This window comes from Octopus bimaculoides, chromosome 10, assembly GCF_046866305.1.
Source record: "Octopus bimaculoides isolate indiv1 chromosome 10, ASM4686630v1, whole genome shotgun sequence".
NCBI lineage: Eukaryota > Metazoa > Mollusca > Cephalopoda > Octopoda > Octopodidae > Octopus > Octopus bimaculoides.
In genome coordinates this window covers 49,477,592-49,494,631 of record NC_142937.1, presented here as the reverse complement: position 1 = coordinate 49,494,631, position 17,040 = coordinate 49,477,592, and the positions used below count along the sequence as shown (strand labels likewise).

The window sequence follows — 17,040 nt, the reverse complement described above, 5'->3', positions numbered from 1 at the left end:
TCTGAGAATGTAATGGGTGCTTTTACATGCCACCAGCACAGGCACCACTTACATGAAACCAGGGTGTTTTTATGTACCACCAGCATGGGTGCTGATCTGCATGATCGGTACCTGTCATGACTGTGATTTTGCTTGGCTTGATAGGTTTTCTTCTCGAGCATGACATAATGCCAAAGGTCTCAGTCATTGCCTTCACAAGACCTAACACTCGAAAAGAAAGTCACTTTACCTCTGTGAGGCCCAATGCTCGAAAGGAACTCAGCCACATTACCTTCATGAGGCCCAACACTCGAAAGGAATTCAGCCACTTTGCCTTCATGAGGCCCAATGCTCGAAAGGTGTTCTTTACATGCCACCAGCATGGGTGCACTTGGCTTGACAGGTCCTCTCAAGCACAGCACATTACCAAAGGTCTCGATCATTAGTCATTTCTTCTGCGAGGCTCAAAGTTTGAAGATCATGCTTCACCACTTCGTTCCATATCTTTCTGGGTCTGCCTCAACCACAGTTAGAAACCAGCACTTCTTTACACAGCTGTCCTCGTCCATATGCATCACATGACCATACCAGTGCAGTTATCTCTCTTGTACACCACATCTAATGCCTCTTATGCCTAACTTTTCTCTCAAGATGCTTACACTCTGTTATACATGCACACTGACATTGCACATCCAGCGAAGCATACTGGCTACATTTCTTTCAAGCCTGTCCTCAGTGGTCACAGTCCATGTTTCACTATCATGCAGCATAGCTGTTTGTACACAGGCATCAAACTATCTGCCTTTCACTCTGAGAGAGAGGCCTTTTGTTGCCAACAGGGGTAAGTGCTCTCTGAACTTTGCCCATCCTAATCTTATTCTCACAGCTATGCTCTTGGAGAATCTACCTCTGCTACTAACTTGGTCACCTAGATAATGGAAGCTATCTACTCTCTCTAGCTTGTCCCTCTGGCAGTTGATGGAGTCTATTTTCTGCTAATTTTCAGTGTTTATTGTATCAGTGCATCTTCCACATACAAAAGCTAGTTTTCCTATTACCTTCCTCTGATATTGCTGCACTTTATATGTATCCCAAGCTTACACTGGGTGCATCTTATGGAGTTTCTACCAACACCTTTTCTACAGATTGAGCAGGGCCATCTACTTGATAGGACTTGTGATTTGTCTGCCTTCCTATTGACTAAGACTTTGGTTTTTATGAGGTTAACTCTAAGGCCTTTTGATTCTAGACCTTGCTTCTACACCTGAAATTTCTTCTCTAGTTCTGTCAGTGATTCAGCCATAAGAACAAGGTCATCAGTGTAGAGGAGCTCTCAGGGGGCAGCCTGTCTTGAATTCCTCTGTTATTTCCTCAAGGACTATGATGAGCAAGAGGGAGCTGAGGACTGATCCTTGGGGAACCCCTACTTGTATCCTGAATTCATTGCTATACTCATTGCCAACCTTCACCTTACTGATAGCATCCCTGTACAGGGCTTGTACAGCTTTCACCAATCACTCGTCTATCCCTAGTTTTCACATTGACCACCAGATAAGGGACCAGGGACCCTGTCAAAGGCTTTCCCCAAATCAACAAAAGCCAAGGACAGAGGTTTATCTTTAGCTATGTATTTCTCCTGCAGCTGCCTCGGCATTACCTTTATCTTTGTAGCAGTTGACTATGGTGTTGCTACACCAGTCATTGAGTATGACCCTTTCGTGAACCACCTGATTTACACTACAGGTGATTAGACCATAACCAACACCATCAGATATTTTAAGCATCTCAGCAGAGATTCCTGGTGGGGTCGGGGGATTTTCCTGTCTTCATATCCTTAATTGCTCTATCTACCATGGAACTGTCAATTCAGGTAGCTGGTCCCTCAGTTGGGTCAACATTTGGCAGACTCTCCTCCCACTCATTCTCAACGTTCAGCAGTCTTTCATAACGGCATTTCCAAACCTCTTTCTTTGCAAAATCATTACACGCAAGTCCACCATCATCCATATGTACACATTTCTCTCCTCTGACATCATGGTTTTCTCTCACACTGTCCTTTGGTCCTCACATCATTGAACATAGGCAAACTTCTTTCCTGCTTCTCTCTTGGCTAGATATACCTGCATCCCTTCTGGCAGTCTGATACAGAACCCTGCTACCCTTGTTCTTCCAGGTCTTCCAGGCCTGTTTCTTAGCTCTAATGGCCCTGTATACCACATTGTTCCACCACCATGTTACCCTAGGTCTGGATGGGACTTTGCACCAGCCACAGATTTGGTCTGTGGCACTCAGCCAGCTGTCCCTCAGAAATTCCCAGTTACCTTCTATGTCACAAGTCTGTAGTTCCTCCTTCCTTTCCACGAATTTCTCAGTTATGATGTCCCTAAATCTCTGACCATATGAACGGTCCTTAAACTTCCAAATCCTTCTTTTCCAGATTTGTTTATTTCTTGGCACCCTTCTGCCCTGGAGTATAAAGTCACTAATGACTAGTCTGTGCTGGGAGGTACATTCCTCACCAGGGAGGGTCTTTGTATTTAGGAGCAACCATGCATTACTTTGTTTGGTGAGAATGTAATCTATCTGGCTAGCACAGACACCTGATTAGTAGGTTATCAGGTGGCTGGCTGGCTTCCTGAAGTTCATGTTACAGATCAAAACGTTATTTGTATCACAGAACTCCAGTAACCTTGTTCCCTCTTTGTTTTGGGAGCCAAATCCATGGCCCCTATGCACACCATAGAAGATACCAGGCTGCCATCTGACATGCCCATTCAAATCCCCAGCCACGAAGAGGAGATCATTGTCACTCGTTTTTGAGGTAGCCTGCAAAAGAATGTCATAAAAGTGGTCCTTCTATTCATTTGGTAGGCCTGCTTGAGGGGCATAGGCAAAGATAATTGTCACTATGCTGTTCTGTAAGACTAACCAAAGCTTAAGCACTCTATCACCCATTCTGGCTACCCTATGACCTTATCCACCCATTCCTCTGCAAGTAGTATTCCCATGCCACCTACCCCATCACTGTTACCTTCCCAGAAGATTTTTATATCTATGTCTTGCCTGTGAGGAACCTGGCTAAAGCTCCTCTTCACCTTACCTCTTGGATGCAACATACATTAATACACCTCCGTTCAAGCATCTCAACAATCTTGCTAGACCTACCTTTCAATGTGTGTACCTACATTGATAGTGCCAAGTCTGAAAACTGGGAAAGGGATGTGGTAGGGAACATGAGAAGGAGTGATATTATTCAGCATCTGAAGAAAAGGATTCCATATTTGTTTTAAAATGTGGAAGGCCAGTTTATAGGATTATCTTAGGTTTCCCATCCATAAAGGGTCTAACTTTATGGTGTATCATCAGATCCCAAAACCTGTTGGCCCAATGCCTCTTAAGAATATGGAGGAGGGAATGCCTTACTACTCAAAGGTAACAACGATGTTTATCTCCCTTGGCTATTGGTTATTAGCTATTGACTTCTGACTGTGCCGCCATCTTGTGGGCTCCATAAGGCTAGCAGGAATCTCCTAAAATGTAAACATGGCTCAAAAATCTCTGTTCTAGAGTTAAGGATGTTCCCTGGTTCATGGGAGTCCTTTAGGATTCTCACCCATTCTGCTATGCATAATTTGCATCGTTTTGTCCTGTTGATGTAGGGGCCTGGGTTCCGGAGGATTTTCCATGAGATCGAGTATGGAATTCCATCCTCTCTCAGTTGCCATACATGGTTGGCTAATGACGTTACATTATCTCCTTTTCAGAACTCTGAAGGAGGATCTGTGGTTGGAGAGATGCTACTTGAATGAGTTTCCGGAACATCTGATGTATCTCTGTGGGTGGGTGTTGTTGGCACTGTGTCTGTATCTACTGGTGTTGCTGTTGTTATCGTTGTTGTTGGAGCTGGGATTACTGGAGCTGGTAGTGACGGCAGCAGTGATGGTATCGCCACTGCTGGTGATAGTGAAGGTGCTGTTGTTATTGTGACCCTCGTCATTGGTTGGAGAGTTGTCATTGCTTCTAGAGATGTCATTAGTGATGGCTCTGCTGGTGTTTCTGCTAGGGCTACTGTCGCTGATGCTGCTGTTACCATTATTGCTATTATTGCCCTTATTGCTGGCAGTGGCACCAGCAGTGGACCTGTTGCTGCTGCTATAAGGACTGTCATGTCTGCTACTATGGACGTTAGAGAAGCTGTTGATAATGCTGCTGCTGATGGCGATGTTGCTGTTGTTGCTGCTTTCGATGCCATCAGGAGAACTACTAATGCTGTTATTGTTGTTGTTGTTAATGTTGTTAAATGTGGTAATGGTGGTAGCATTGCTGGTCCTGTTTCTGTATCTATGGCTGCTACTGCCAGGATTTGCTAGTACTTCGGTTTCATAGATGACCCCTTTGATTTCACAGTGGCTTCCCACTGGGCATATGTTGTGGTCCCTTCATGAACATCCTGCCTCTACCCACGGCCTAGGGGCGCTAACTAAAATGCTCTTAATATTGGAGACACAGCTAAAAGAGACTCTAACATTGTATCTGTTGAAAATGGGCCCATACCTATGGGAGCTAGTGAAATGTTTATCTATCAATTTAAGGAATATTCTACCTATGGGCGTTTTTGTGTTAACAGAGGGGTGGGGAGCAAACAAAAGATATTTCTATGGCATTTCCTTCTGTGGTTGTTGGTATGTAGGAGATGCGGTCCCTAAATCTGCTGGCAGCTAGGGCCTGTTATAGTAAGGAGCCACTGCATTGAAAATCTGTTGGTTGGAGGAAATGTTTGTGACCCTCTTGCTAACACCCTTCACCAGGCTTTTGAACATGATGAGAGGGTGACAGGAGACTGTGTTGATGTACGTTAGCCTCTCGTTTGGTTTGCGGCAGGGCCTGTATGTACTGGAGCCCAAGTCGAGCGTAACGTCTAAGAAGTCTGTGGTTGTGAGGTTGGTCTCTATGGTGATTTTCAATCCCATGGAGGCAAGTGTGCTGATTAGATCTTTTCTAAGCCTATCAAGTGTATTCCCACTTGCTCTCCTAGAGATGGCCAGAGCATCATCTTTGTAGAGACCAAAGAGGACAGGAGAACTTTTTCTTAAGTGTATTGAGGATATACAACCTGATGAGGTTGCATACGTCAGTGCTGTCGATGGCCCCCATCACTACGTCAAAGGAGCTCATGGGGTTGGATTGCTTGACCCATGCCAAACCTTTGTTGAACAGCACTGTTTTTCTGGCATGCATAATGACATCTATATCTATGTCGTTAATGTTAGTGAAGCTCCTAGTGAAAGAAAGTGCCTTGGCCAGTAGTCCTCTTGATATAGACAGGTAAAAGTCGACTATATCAAACTGGGTGAACCTTGCTCTGCCTCTTCCCTTGTTGGTGTTAAACCATGCAGTCACTTCATTGGTGTTGTGCCACAGGGAAAGGTTGGTGGCCCTCCTTATGTCATTATTTATATTTCTCAATATGGGCTTGCTTGCCAGACTGATCTCAAATTTGGCCAGATTGATCAGGCAGCACTTAGGCTTTGAGGCAAAACTCAGTTTATGATCTTTTATGGGAATGAAGGCGTTTCTTTTAGCTAGAATCTCTACCCTATCCACTATCTCTAGTTCGTTAGCTTACTTTGTGGCTTCACTGTTCATGTCATTATATGTATGTGGGGAAGCAGACCTATAATTTTGTGTGACATTGTTTTCTAGTAGTCTATCATATTTTAGGGTGTCTATCCGATTTCAGTTTCCATCTTATCAGAGAAGATTAGGGACCTATCTGAGTTTTTTTAGCAATCTAATGTCGGCCTGGAGCTTGTGCTGGAAGGATCAAGAGGACTTATGGAATTTCAGCTTGGGAATAATGCCCAGCAGGTCTGCCTCGAAGGGTTCGAGGTCCTTGATTTTGGGTGGGCATTTCCCTCGATTTGATTCCATAGTTGTTGCTCTCCAGGGATGGCGTGGCTAGGTCATGGTAGAATGCTTTCCACCTCATGCACCTAATTATGTCCATTATCTTTTCCAGCAGCATTCGAGTTTACAGCAAACTTCTCTGAGACAGGCGATTTTGAGAAGAAAAATCCCAGGTCGATCTCGAATGTCTCATTGTGCAGAGAGCTGCCAAAGTGTGGGGAACACTATGGGACAAAGTCTCTTGATGTTGATGTGTTGATTGGCTCTACAGTTGAATATTTCACAAACCAGAGTCAGAAAGATTTTAAAACAAGACCTATACTTGTATCCATATAAGCTGCAGCTAGTGCAGCAATTGCTTCCACCAGATAAGATGCAAAGAAAAACTATTAGTGATTGATTTGTCAATATGTGCAGAGAGGAAGAGGATTTTATCCATCACTTGATCACATCATATAAGGTTCATTTTAACCTTTCTGGTTATGTTAATAACCAAAATTGTAGGCTTTGGGGTTGTGGAAGTCTTCAAATAGTGCATGAAAGGCCTTTGCACAGTAAGAGGGTTAGTGTGGTATGCAGTGACTTATGCATGTGTGATTGGTCCTTACTTTTTTGAGGATGAACATGGTGCAGCTGTAACAGTAACTGCTGTGCATTATGACCATATGCTGAAGACATTCTTCTTTCCAGAGTTACAAAGGCTTGCCCTGACAGATGTGGGGACAGCAAGATGGTGCCATTAGTCACTAGTCAATGACAACTCCTCGAGGATAATTCCCTGGACATCTCATTTCAAGATTTGGTGATATCCATGGCAATCCAGATCACCAGATCTAACCCCATTGGACTACTTTTTGTGGGGTTATCTCAAGGATAAGGTATCTGCAAAAAGGCCTCACACAATAGTGGAACTAAAACAAAGCATCCGTAGAGAGATTGCAGCCATTCCAATTAATATGCTAAGCTGCAGTGTGCTTGATAAGAGAAAGCAAGCTTGTGAATGTTCTCTTCGTGGTGGTGAACATCACTAGGATGTAATATTCAAATCTTAGATAATATGCTGAACTCCTGTATATCAGTTATGTAATAAATATATTTGGTACTCTATGATACTAACATTTAAAATGTGTCCTATCATTACAGCTCACCCTGTATATATATATGAGGGGGTGTTCATTAAAGGTTTCCCTGGACCCACTTCCCAAATACTGGGATAAATGAAACTTGGCATAATTATTAGTCCTTGTCTACATGGCCACCACCGATGGTGACACATTTCTCTCATTGCTTTATGCAGCTGTGAAGACCTCATCTGTAGAAATCAGTAGGTTGCGTCTGGAGCCAAGAATTAAGTGCATCATCATCCACGAAGTGCTTCCCCTTTAGAAAAGACTTCATGGTTGGAAAGAGACGAAAACCAGATGGTGTGAGGTCAGAAGAGTTACGGGGGTGAGGAAGGATTTCATAGCCGCAGGAGTGTGCTTTCATCTGGGCAACATGCGCATTGTGAACTGGGGCATTGTTTTGGAGGAGGTGGACACCTTTGGTCAGCATGCTACACCTCTCTGCTTTGATTGTGTCTCGCAGTTTCTGCACCAGAGAAGCATAATATGCCCCATTAATTTTAGTGCCCCTTGCTAGAAAATCCATCATCACTACTCTGCACTGGTGCCAAAAGACTGAGCATCTCCTTGCCTGCTGAGGGTTGGACATGAGCCTTCTTTGGAGGTGATGAGCTATCATGCTTCTATTGCTTTGACTGGACTTTAGTCTCAGGGCCATAGTGATGGACCCATGTTTCATCTTGTGTGATAAGTCTGCAAAAAAGTCCTCCTCATTTTTCTGGCACATTGCCAAAAGTCTGGGAGCAATTGACTTGTTCCTGCTTCTGAAAAGGTATGAACATCCAAGGAATCCATCGTGCAGACAACTTCTGCATGTGCAAATGGTCATGAATGAGTTTTTTTTCATGGACCCTACACTTCTTGGGCTAGTTGCTGAATAGTTATGTGGCGATCCTCCGAAACAATGATTTCCATTGGTGTTGTCATCAATGGATGGTGTCATCATCAACGGCAGAATGTGGTTATCCAGGAATAGTTACAGTTTCCACTGATGTCGGACCACATTTGAACTGGTGGTGCCAGTGCTTGACTATATCATATGATGGTGCATCGTCGCCATAAACTTCTTTCATCTCATCAGAAGTCTCTTTTGGTGTATGACCTTTCAAGTATAAGAACCTGATCACTGATCTGCATTCAACTGCCTCCATTATAACACCTTAGTCCACTTCAGCAGCTGCAAAAGACAAATGAATACTAGTGGAAAGCTGCAATTTACAATATGACATGTAGAGACATGTATGATTAAACCTGTACAAGTTCCATTTCCTGCAAAAACCAGAAGTGGGTCAGGGAAAATCTTTAATGAACACCCCTCGTGTGTGTGTGTGTGTGCACACACGTGTGTGTGCATGCGTGTGTGTATGTGTGTGTATGCACACATTATATAACTGTCATCATTTAGTGTTCCAATGAGGGTTAGTGTCTATAGCTTTTAATAAGAGGTAAAAATAGCTCATTACTAGGCTGTGTATATAATAACAGTTCCTCTTCAGAAAGTACAGATGGTGGTCTGAGTTTGGAGGGGAAAACTTGCAGTAAGGGAATATCAGGGGCTTGTAGTTATGGTGGCAAAATGTATAGTATAAGTTCCAAGGGGCAATATGTAGCATTTATAATGAGAAGAACAAAGATAGATGAAATAAATTAGTAGTAGTAGTAGTAGTAGTAGCAGCAGCAGCAGCAGCAGCAGTAGTAGTAGTTGGTATGTAGTTATCAAGTTGAAAACAGCAGATACACTTGTTATGACTTAACTTTATATGTTTGAGTTAGCTAAAACTTTATGTTGTGTCTAAACTATCAACAAATAATTTATGGAAATAATGATAAAACACAATACTTGCTACATGTTTTTCAATGACAATTATTGTTATTTTCTTTTACAGATGAATCTTGTGTGTGGAAAAGCTGACAAAATCCCCTTTATAAATATGATTTTTATGGCTGGAATGTTTACTGCATCTTTTATTTTTGGATTGCTTTCTGATTGGTATGTGTGTGAAAATTAATTTATAATTCAAGATGTGATAATTTAGTTGAACACAAATGCTAGATTATCCATACAAAAACTTGAAGTCAACAAAAAACTACCTGTCAATCCGAAACTCCTTCCAGCAAAATGTCTAAGTGAATGCAGGCATATGTTTTATCAAGGTCCATAATGCAAACATACGTCTCTTGACATTATGTTCACAAAGAATAGTGTGAATATTTAGTCAGGTGTGATGCATGCTGGATGAAAGCTACATTGTTTTTCAATTAGCTTGAGCTCAGCAATGTCCCAAATATAAACTTTACTTGTGAGGCTTAACAAAGAGATTTCTCTATACTTAGAGGACTCCATATTGTATCTCATGTCTCCCTTTTTAAAAATTTGAATTACCACACTATTTTCTTGCCTTTCTTAACTGATATAATATAAGAAAATAGCTTGTAGGAAGGAAAAGAATATCAGGTAGAAAATTGAGCTTAGAAGAAGTTTAACTGTAACATGCTTTCATTAATTGTTTTAGGTGCTTATATAATCATGGTGAACAGCTTTTGAATTTTCCTACCCTTTATCCAGCTGAACATTGACGATGTGATGGCTGGAATGAGAGAAGGGTGCACTAGCAGTCAGCTGGTACTCAGTTACACCTTAGTAGACTGGAGGAATGAGAAATGATGGGTTTTTCTTAAAGACATAATGCAGCACTCAATCCAGTGACTGAACTTACAATCTTATGATCCTGAGTCCCAAAATCTAACCACACCACTAGATCACACACTTTCACAAATAGAAAATAGATATCTTATGAAAGGTTTCATTTATTATGTTTGATTTGCTTTTCATTTATTCTAGGAAAGGCCGTAAACTAACAGAGTGTATAGTTCTGGTTATTCAGATTTTAAGTTTATTTCCACTCTACTTTGTCAAAACCAGTGAAATCCTTATTGTCCTGCGATTCTTTGGAGGAATGTCTTCAGTTGGTATTTTTGCAACAGCTTTTGTACTTGGTAAGTCAAAGCATCACAGTTTATCAAAATCATCTATGTCACCATAGTTACATGAGATCATACTATTTTCTATAGATTTCATTTAGAAATGATCTAATTAATATAGTGAGTTTTATACATTTTTAATCTATTTTTTTTAGATTTACCTAGAAATTTGCCTAGAGAATATGACAGTTAGGAAGAATATGAGTTGTTGTTGTTGGGGTAATGCAAACTCTTCCTGGTATTGTATTGCATCAGTGTGTTTAGTTATGGGGTTTGATTGCAGTCTTTTGTTGTATTAGTGTTTATATTGTGTGTTGTGTGTGTAATCCATTGGATATCTGACCTGCTGGTGGTTGTTTATTTTATTGGATATTGCTATATAGAGTGTCATGTGTTTGAGGATTGTTTTGTTTGCGTTGTATTATTGAATTAATAGTGGTCTTGTGTTTGCGGATTGTTTCGCTTGGGTTATATTATTGAATTGATAGTGTCTTGCATAGGATGTGGGCTGTTCCTAGCAGGGCTATTTTTTGGATAGTGTGTAGTGTTGAGGGCCCAGGTATAGTTTCTGCGTTTTTGTTCATATGATTTTTTTATCATGCTCAGTGCTCCAATTAATACTGGTATTGTTTTCATCTTTATATTCTGACAATTTCTCCATGCAAGGTGGCAAGCTGGGTGAAATGCTTAGCAGTATTTTGTCCTGTTTTTACATTCTGAGTTCAAATTCCGCTGAGGTCAACTTTGCCTTTCATCCTTTCAGGGTCGATAAATTAAGTACCAGTTGTGTACTGGGGTTGATCTAATCGACTGGCCCCCTCCCCCAGTCTTGTGCCTAGAGTAGAAAATAATTTTTCTACTTCTTTTTGGGAAATATTTTGGTCAGAAGAGACTGCAATGTCTATCAGTAAGCAGATGTTTTTTTTCAAATCATTGATTATTACATCTGGGCGATTAGCTTTTATTTCTTTGTCAGTTTGAAGAGGCATATCCCAGATGATTGTGGCCTGGTCATTGTCATGTACCTTGTTTGGCACATGTTTATACCATTTATTGACTGGTTCTTACTGATATTTCATCAACCCTGAAAGGATGAAAGCTAAAGTTGACCCTAATGACATTTGAACCCAGAACATAAAGACAGATGAAATACTGCTAAGTTTAGTGTGCTAAGGATTTTGCCTGCAAAGAAGGCAGACATTCTCTTGAAACATTATTCAATTCAATAAACAAAGACAATCTGTAAAAGAAATAACAACAACAAAAGTAATAATAATAATATTTAATAATATTGATGATGATGATGATGATGATGATGATGATGCAGTACCAGGCATTAGCTCTCATGGCTTCTGATCTTAACTGATTGGAAGTGTTATCATGTACATTGATTTGTCTTGGTATAAAAGATGGGCTACTGCAAATATTCTGCTCAATACCATAGATTTGCTTGTCAGTTGTTTGATCTTAACCAGTTGAGCATGTCCCTTAATGGCTGACAATATGTCCATTTCTGATCACGAGCAGAAGTAGTGGGGAAGCATCATAGCCATGTGTTGAGAGGAATTCTTTGGGGTTTGGATAATTCACCTTTGGAAACATGGGTGTTTTGTTCAACATCCTTAAACAACCCTTATTCATTGCCCTTTTGAGTGGGATGGGCTACTCAACCTGAAGAAAATTCTAACTGGGCCCCACTTGCAAGGTCATGCACTATTTATCTTGCTATGAGATCACTACATCGCATACATATGGTTGTGATGCATGTGCCTGGTGTACCCTTATCAGATGGGTAGTCATGATGTGTGTACTGGGCTTCATATATTTGATGGCATGCACTGCTCTCTCACTTAATAATAATAATAATAATAATAATAATAATAATAACGATAATACAGAATATCTCAACAGGCATGATAGAGCTGCACAATATATTCACTGGGTAATATGCAAAAACCTGGACTTGCCCCATGATAAAAACTGGTGGGAACACAAACCACCCCCAGTACTTGAAAATGATCATATCGCACTCCTCTGGAACTTCACCATTCAAACTCACAGAAAGATAGATGCAAATAGGCCAGACATCATACTGAAAGACTTCAGACAAAAATCATGCCTCCTCATTGATATGACTGTCCCAATCGATATAAACGTATCTGTCAAGACCTACCAAAAACTGAGCAAATATAAACATCTTGAAATAGAAATTAGCAAAATGTGGAATCTGAAGACGAAAACAATACCTATTGTCATAGGTGCCCTGGGAATGACAGTGAAACGGACTGATTACTACCTAGTTCAGATTCCAGGAAACCCCAAAATGGCTGAAGTTCAAAAGATAGTGCTCATTGGAACTGCCCATATCCTACGTAAAATACTGTCTATGTGATCTCAAATTCTAAAACAAACACATAATTTTCTTATGGTTTCTTAAACATTCTCTAGAACAACACTATTTACAAATCCAAATATATGGTACCCTAGGCATAACACCTACATGAACTTCTAACTTGTTGTCTCTTGAGGTCTCTGGGTGAGACTTGGATCCAACTTGTACAAATGCAAAGCAAAAGTCAAACATAAAATAATAATAATATTAATAATTAAATAGGTTATTCAGAGTAGATCAGAAGAGATTCTATAAAGAAATAAATGGACAGTGTACAGATGAAAAGTTGATACCAGATAACAATGAAAGTCAAAGGTTTTGGAGTGACATCTGAAGCAAAGACAAGGAGCACAAGAAGGATGCTGAATGGTTACAAAACAGGCAGAACTAGTCATTTCAGTTAGGGAAGTAAAGGAAATCAGCAAAAAAATTAGCAACAGTAAGGACCCAGGACCAGTTGGAGTTCAAGGCTACTGGATCAAAAGATTTGGTGAATGTCATGCACAAATAGCTGTGCAACTCAACAGCTTGTTAAATGCTGACCAAGCAACACCAGAGCGGTTGACATTGGGTAGGACAGTGCTGTGCTTGAAAAACATTGAAAAAGGCAATATGGTAGACAATTACAGGCTGATATCCTGTTTGCCATTTATGTGGAAATTATTGACTGGAATACTCACAGAGTCAATGTATGAACATCTGAGAAAAAATGGAGTCCTGCCACATGAGCAGAAGGCTTGCAAGCGTAAGTGCAGAGGTACCCATGATCAACTCCTGATAGACAAAACAGTGCTTAGAGACTGCAAGAGGAAGAAAAGTAATTTAGTCAAGTCATGGATCGACTATCCTAAGGTGTATGATATGATATCACATTCTTGGATTATGGAATGTATGAACCTATTTGGTATTGCATCGAATGTTGAGCAATTGCTTGGAAAAAGTATGGCAAATTGGAGGACGGATCTGACAGCATACAGAAGAAGTTTAGGGACAGTAGAAATCAGGAGGAGCATCTTTGTACTGTGCTTGGTACCATTAACACTGATTCTGAGGAAAGCAAAAGCTGGGTATGTATTCAAAAGCTGCCAACAAAAAGTCAACCATTTGTTATTCATGGATGACCTCAAACTTTATGGTAAAGATGAATCCCAAGTCAGTTCCCTCATTGATACGGTGTATACTTTCAGTGTTGATATCAGATTAGAGTTTGGACTGAGAAAGTGTGGTGTGTTAGTCTTGAAGAGAGGCAAAATCAAATGTATGGATGGGCTAACAATACCGTCAGGGGAGGTATGCAGCAGATAGAAGAGACAGGCTGTAAGTACTTGGGGATTTTGGAAATGGATAAATTGATGGAGAAAGAAATGACAGAAAAATTTAAGGTGGAGTACTTGTGCAGACTGAGACTAATCTTTAAGTCAAAATTAAACGGACAGAATAAGATTGAAGCTATGAACACCTGGGCGGTTTCACTTCTTAGATATGGAGCAGGGGTAATCACATGGACAGTAGATGAACTAAACAGCTTAGACAGAAAGACAAGGAAGTTGCTAACTAGATATGGGACACTCCACCCAAAAAGTGACACAGACAGACAGACTATGTACCAAGAAAAAGAGGGGGAAGAGGACTTATTGGATGCAAACACAGCATTAGAGCAGAAGAAAACAACATAGCATGGTATGTAAAAAATGCCACAGAACCGCTATTATTAGAAGTAAGAAGGTCAGGCTTGTGTAGGATGAAAGATTGCAAAGATAAAACACTGTACAAGCAATTGAAAATGGATGAGACTGAAAATAGGTGGGTAAAGAAAAGAATGCATGGACAATTTCATAGGGATGTTGAAGATAAAACAGAGTAAAAAGATGGCTGTGGATGACTAAAAGCGATTTTAAACTGGAAACGGAGGCTCTAATCAGTGCTGCCCAAGGGCAAGTACGAAGAACAAATTACATAAAATACAGAATAGACAACACGGTAGAAAATGATACGAGCAGAATTTGTGGATAAAATGGTGGAACCACATGGCATATTACCAGTCAATGTATGCCACTAGTCCGGAAGGAATATAAAAGATACCATGACGATATAGCAAGTCTTGTCCATTAGACACTTTGCAACAAGTATGGACTTGACAGAGCAAAAAGTTGGTATGACCATAAACCCGAAGGTATCATCGAAAATGATAATGCAAAGATCCTGTGGGATTTTATGATTCAGTGCGACCATGAGATAGAGAATAAGAAACCAGACATAGTCTTAATTGAGAAAGAAAGCAAACTATGCTGGATCATAGATATAGCATGCCCAGCTGACAACAAGGTATGCAATAAGGAAGAAAGAAAAGTTGATAGATATGACAGGTTAGCTTGCGAGGTTAAGTAGTTGTGGTCGATGAAAAAGGTGGTAGTAGTACCAATAATTGTCAGAGCCCAAGGAACAGTGAGTAAATATCTTGAGAAGTACATAGAATAATAGGGGCTGCAATAAGGGTGGAGCACTTGCAGAAAACAGGACTGCTTGGAACCGCTCGAATACTCCAGAAGGTGCTCGTAAAATAAGGGGTGTTACCTCAGTTCACCGGAAGTGAACAGCTGAGACTGTAGTACATCTCCAGCATTAGAAGCTGTGCAAAGGCAATAATAATAATAATAATAATAATAATAGTAATGATAATAATCATAATAATAATAACAATAAAGATGACGTCGATGATGATGATGATAACAACAATAATAACAACAATAATAATAACAATAATAATAATCATAAAAATGGTAATTATAATAGTTATAATAGCCTCAAATTTTTGCACAAGGCCGATAACCTTTTTTTTTTTTGTGGAGTATATCTTACAAAAAACAAATGAAGCCCAACTGTCAATAGAATTTGGTCATACAATATCATTTAGTAAGTAGTTTAAACCTTTATTATCAGATACTGTTCTTGATGGAGAAACATTTTGGGCCAACTAGAACTTCTTATTTAATTTGTCATTGTTTCAAGGGCTTGAATATTAGACTTCTCTGATAAACAAAGCATGCATCAGCTCTTGTGCCTATAATTGAAAGGATTGATATTATTATTATTATTATTGTACTTGTGTTAGAACCAATTATTAATATTGTTGTTGTTGTTGTTGTTGTTATTATTATTAGTATTAATATTAGTAGTAGTGGTGGTGGTGGTGGTGGTGGTGGTGGTGGTGGTGGTGGTGGTGGTGGTGGTGGTGGTGGTGGTGGTGGTAGTAGTAGTAGTAGTAGTAGTAGTAGTAGTGCTGGTAGCAGTATTGAATGAAAGAGCAATGCATTCCATCAAAGTGACACTGAGGTACAAATATATGGTACCCAATATACCCATCATGACTATCCATCTGATAGAAGTACACCAGGTACATGCATCACCACCATATGTCTACAACATGGTGATCTCATATCAAGATAAATAGTGCATGACCTTGGAAGTGGGGCCTTACACAATTTTCTTCAGTAGCCCATCCTGCTCAAAAGGTCCCTGAATAAGAATTGTTTAAGGATGATGAATGAAACACCCATGTTTCCAGGAGTTAATTATTCAAACCAAAAAGAATTCCTTTCAACATATGGCTATGATGTTCCCCCACTACTTCTGCTCATAATCAGAAATGCACATATCGTCAGCTACTAAGGGACATGCTCAACTGGTTAGGTCAAGCAACTGACAAGCAAATCTGTGGTATTGAGCAGAATATTTGTTGTAGCCCATCTTTTATTATTATTATTATTATTATTATTATTATTATTATTATTATTATTATTATTATTATTATTATTATTATTATTTTATGTTTGACTTTTGCTTTGTATTTGTACAAGTTGACTCCAAGTCTCACCCAGAGACCCCAGGAGACAAGTTAGAAGTTCATGTTGGTGGTATACTTAAAGTGTCAGATATTTGGTTTTGTACATAGTATTGTTCTAGAGAATGTTTAAGAAAACATAAGAAAATTATGAGTTTGTTTTAAAATTTGAGATTACATAGACAGTATTTTATGTAGGATATGGGCAGTTCCCATGAGCACTATCTTTTGAATTTCTGCCATTTTGGGGTTTCCTGGAATCTGAGCTAGGTAGCAATCAGCCCATTTTGCTATAATTCCTTGGAAACCCATGACAACAGGTATTCTTTTAGTCTTCAGGTTCCACATTTTGCTAATTTCTATTTCAAGATCTTTATACTTGCTCAGTTTTTGGTAAGTCTTGACAGATACGTTTATATCGATTGGGACAGTCATATCAATGAGGAGACATGATTTTCATGTGAAGTCTTTCAATATAATGTCTGGCCTATTTGCATCTATCTTTCTGTGAGTTTGAATGGTGAAGTTCCAGAGGAGTGAGATGTGATCATTTTCAAGCACTGAAGGTGGTTTGTGTTCCCATCAGTTTTTATCACGGAGCAGGTCCAGGTTTTTGCAGTTTACCCAGTGAATATATTGTGCAGTTCTATCATGCCTGTTGAGATACTCTGTAGGTGCAAGAAGACTGCACATGGAGACAACATGATCAATGGTTTCATTTTGTTGTTGACATACACACTGTTCTTTAATATGTTGGCCTGGTAGTTTCTTGTAGGTAAGCATTGATCTTGGGCTGCTTTGATAAACCTTTCTGT

General features: G+C 39.9%; 1 protein-coding gene across 3 annotated transcripts in view; it reads left to right on the top strand.

Moving 5' to 3' along the window:
* Positions 1–17,040, top strand: part of LOC106882190 (organic cation transporter protein) — a 114,705-nt gene that overhangs the window by 15,647 nt on the left and 82,018 nt on the right. For all 3 annotated transcript variants that reach the window (XM_052971175.2, XM_052971174.2, XM_052971177.2), the window contains exons 3-4: positions 8,897–9,000; positions 9,853–10,007. In XM_052971175.2, the coding sequence (XP_052827135.1) occupies positions 8,897–9,000; positions 9,853–10,007 (259 nt within the window). The remainder of the gene's footprint in view (positions 1–8,896; positions 9,001–9,852; positions 10,008–17,040) is intronic.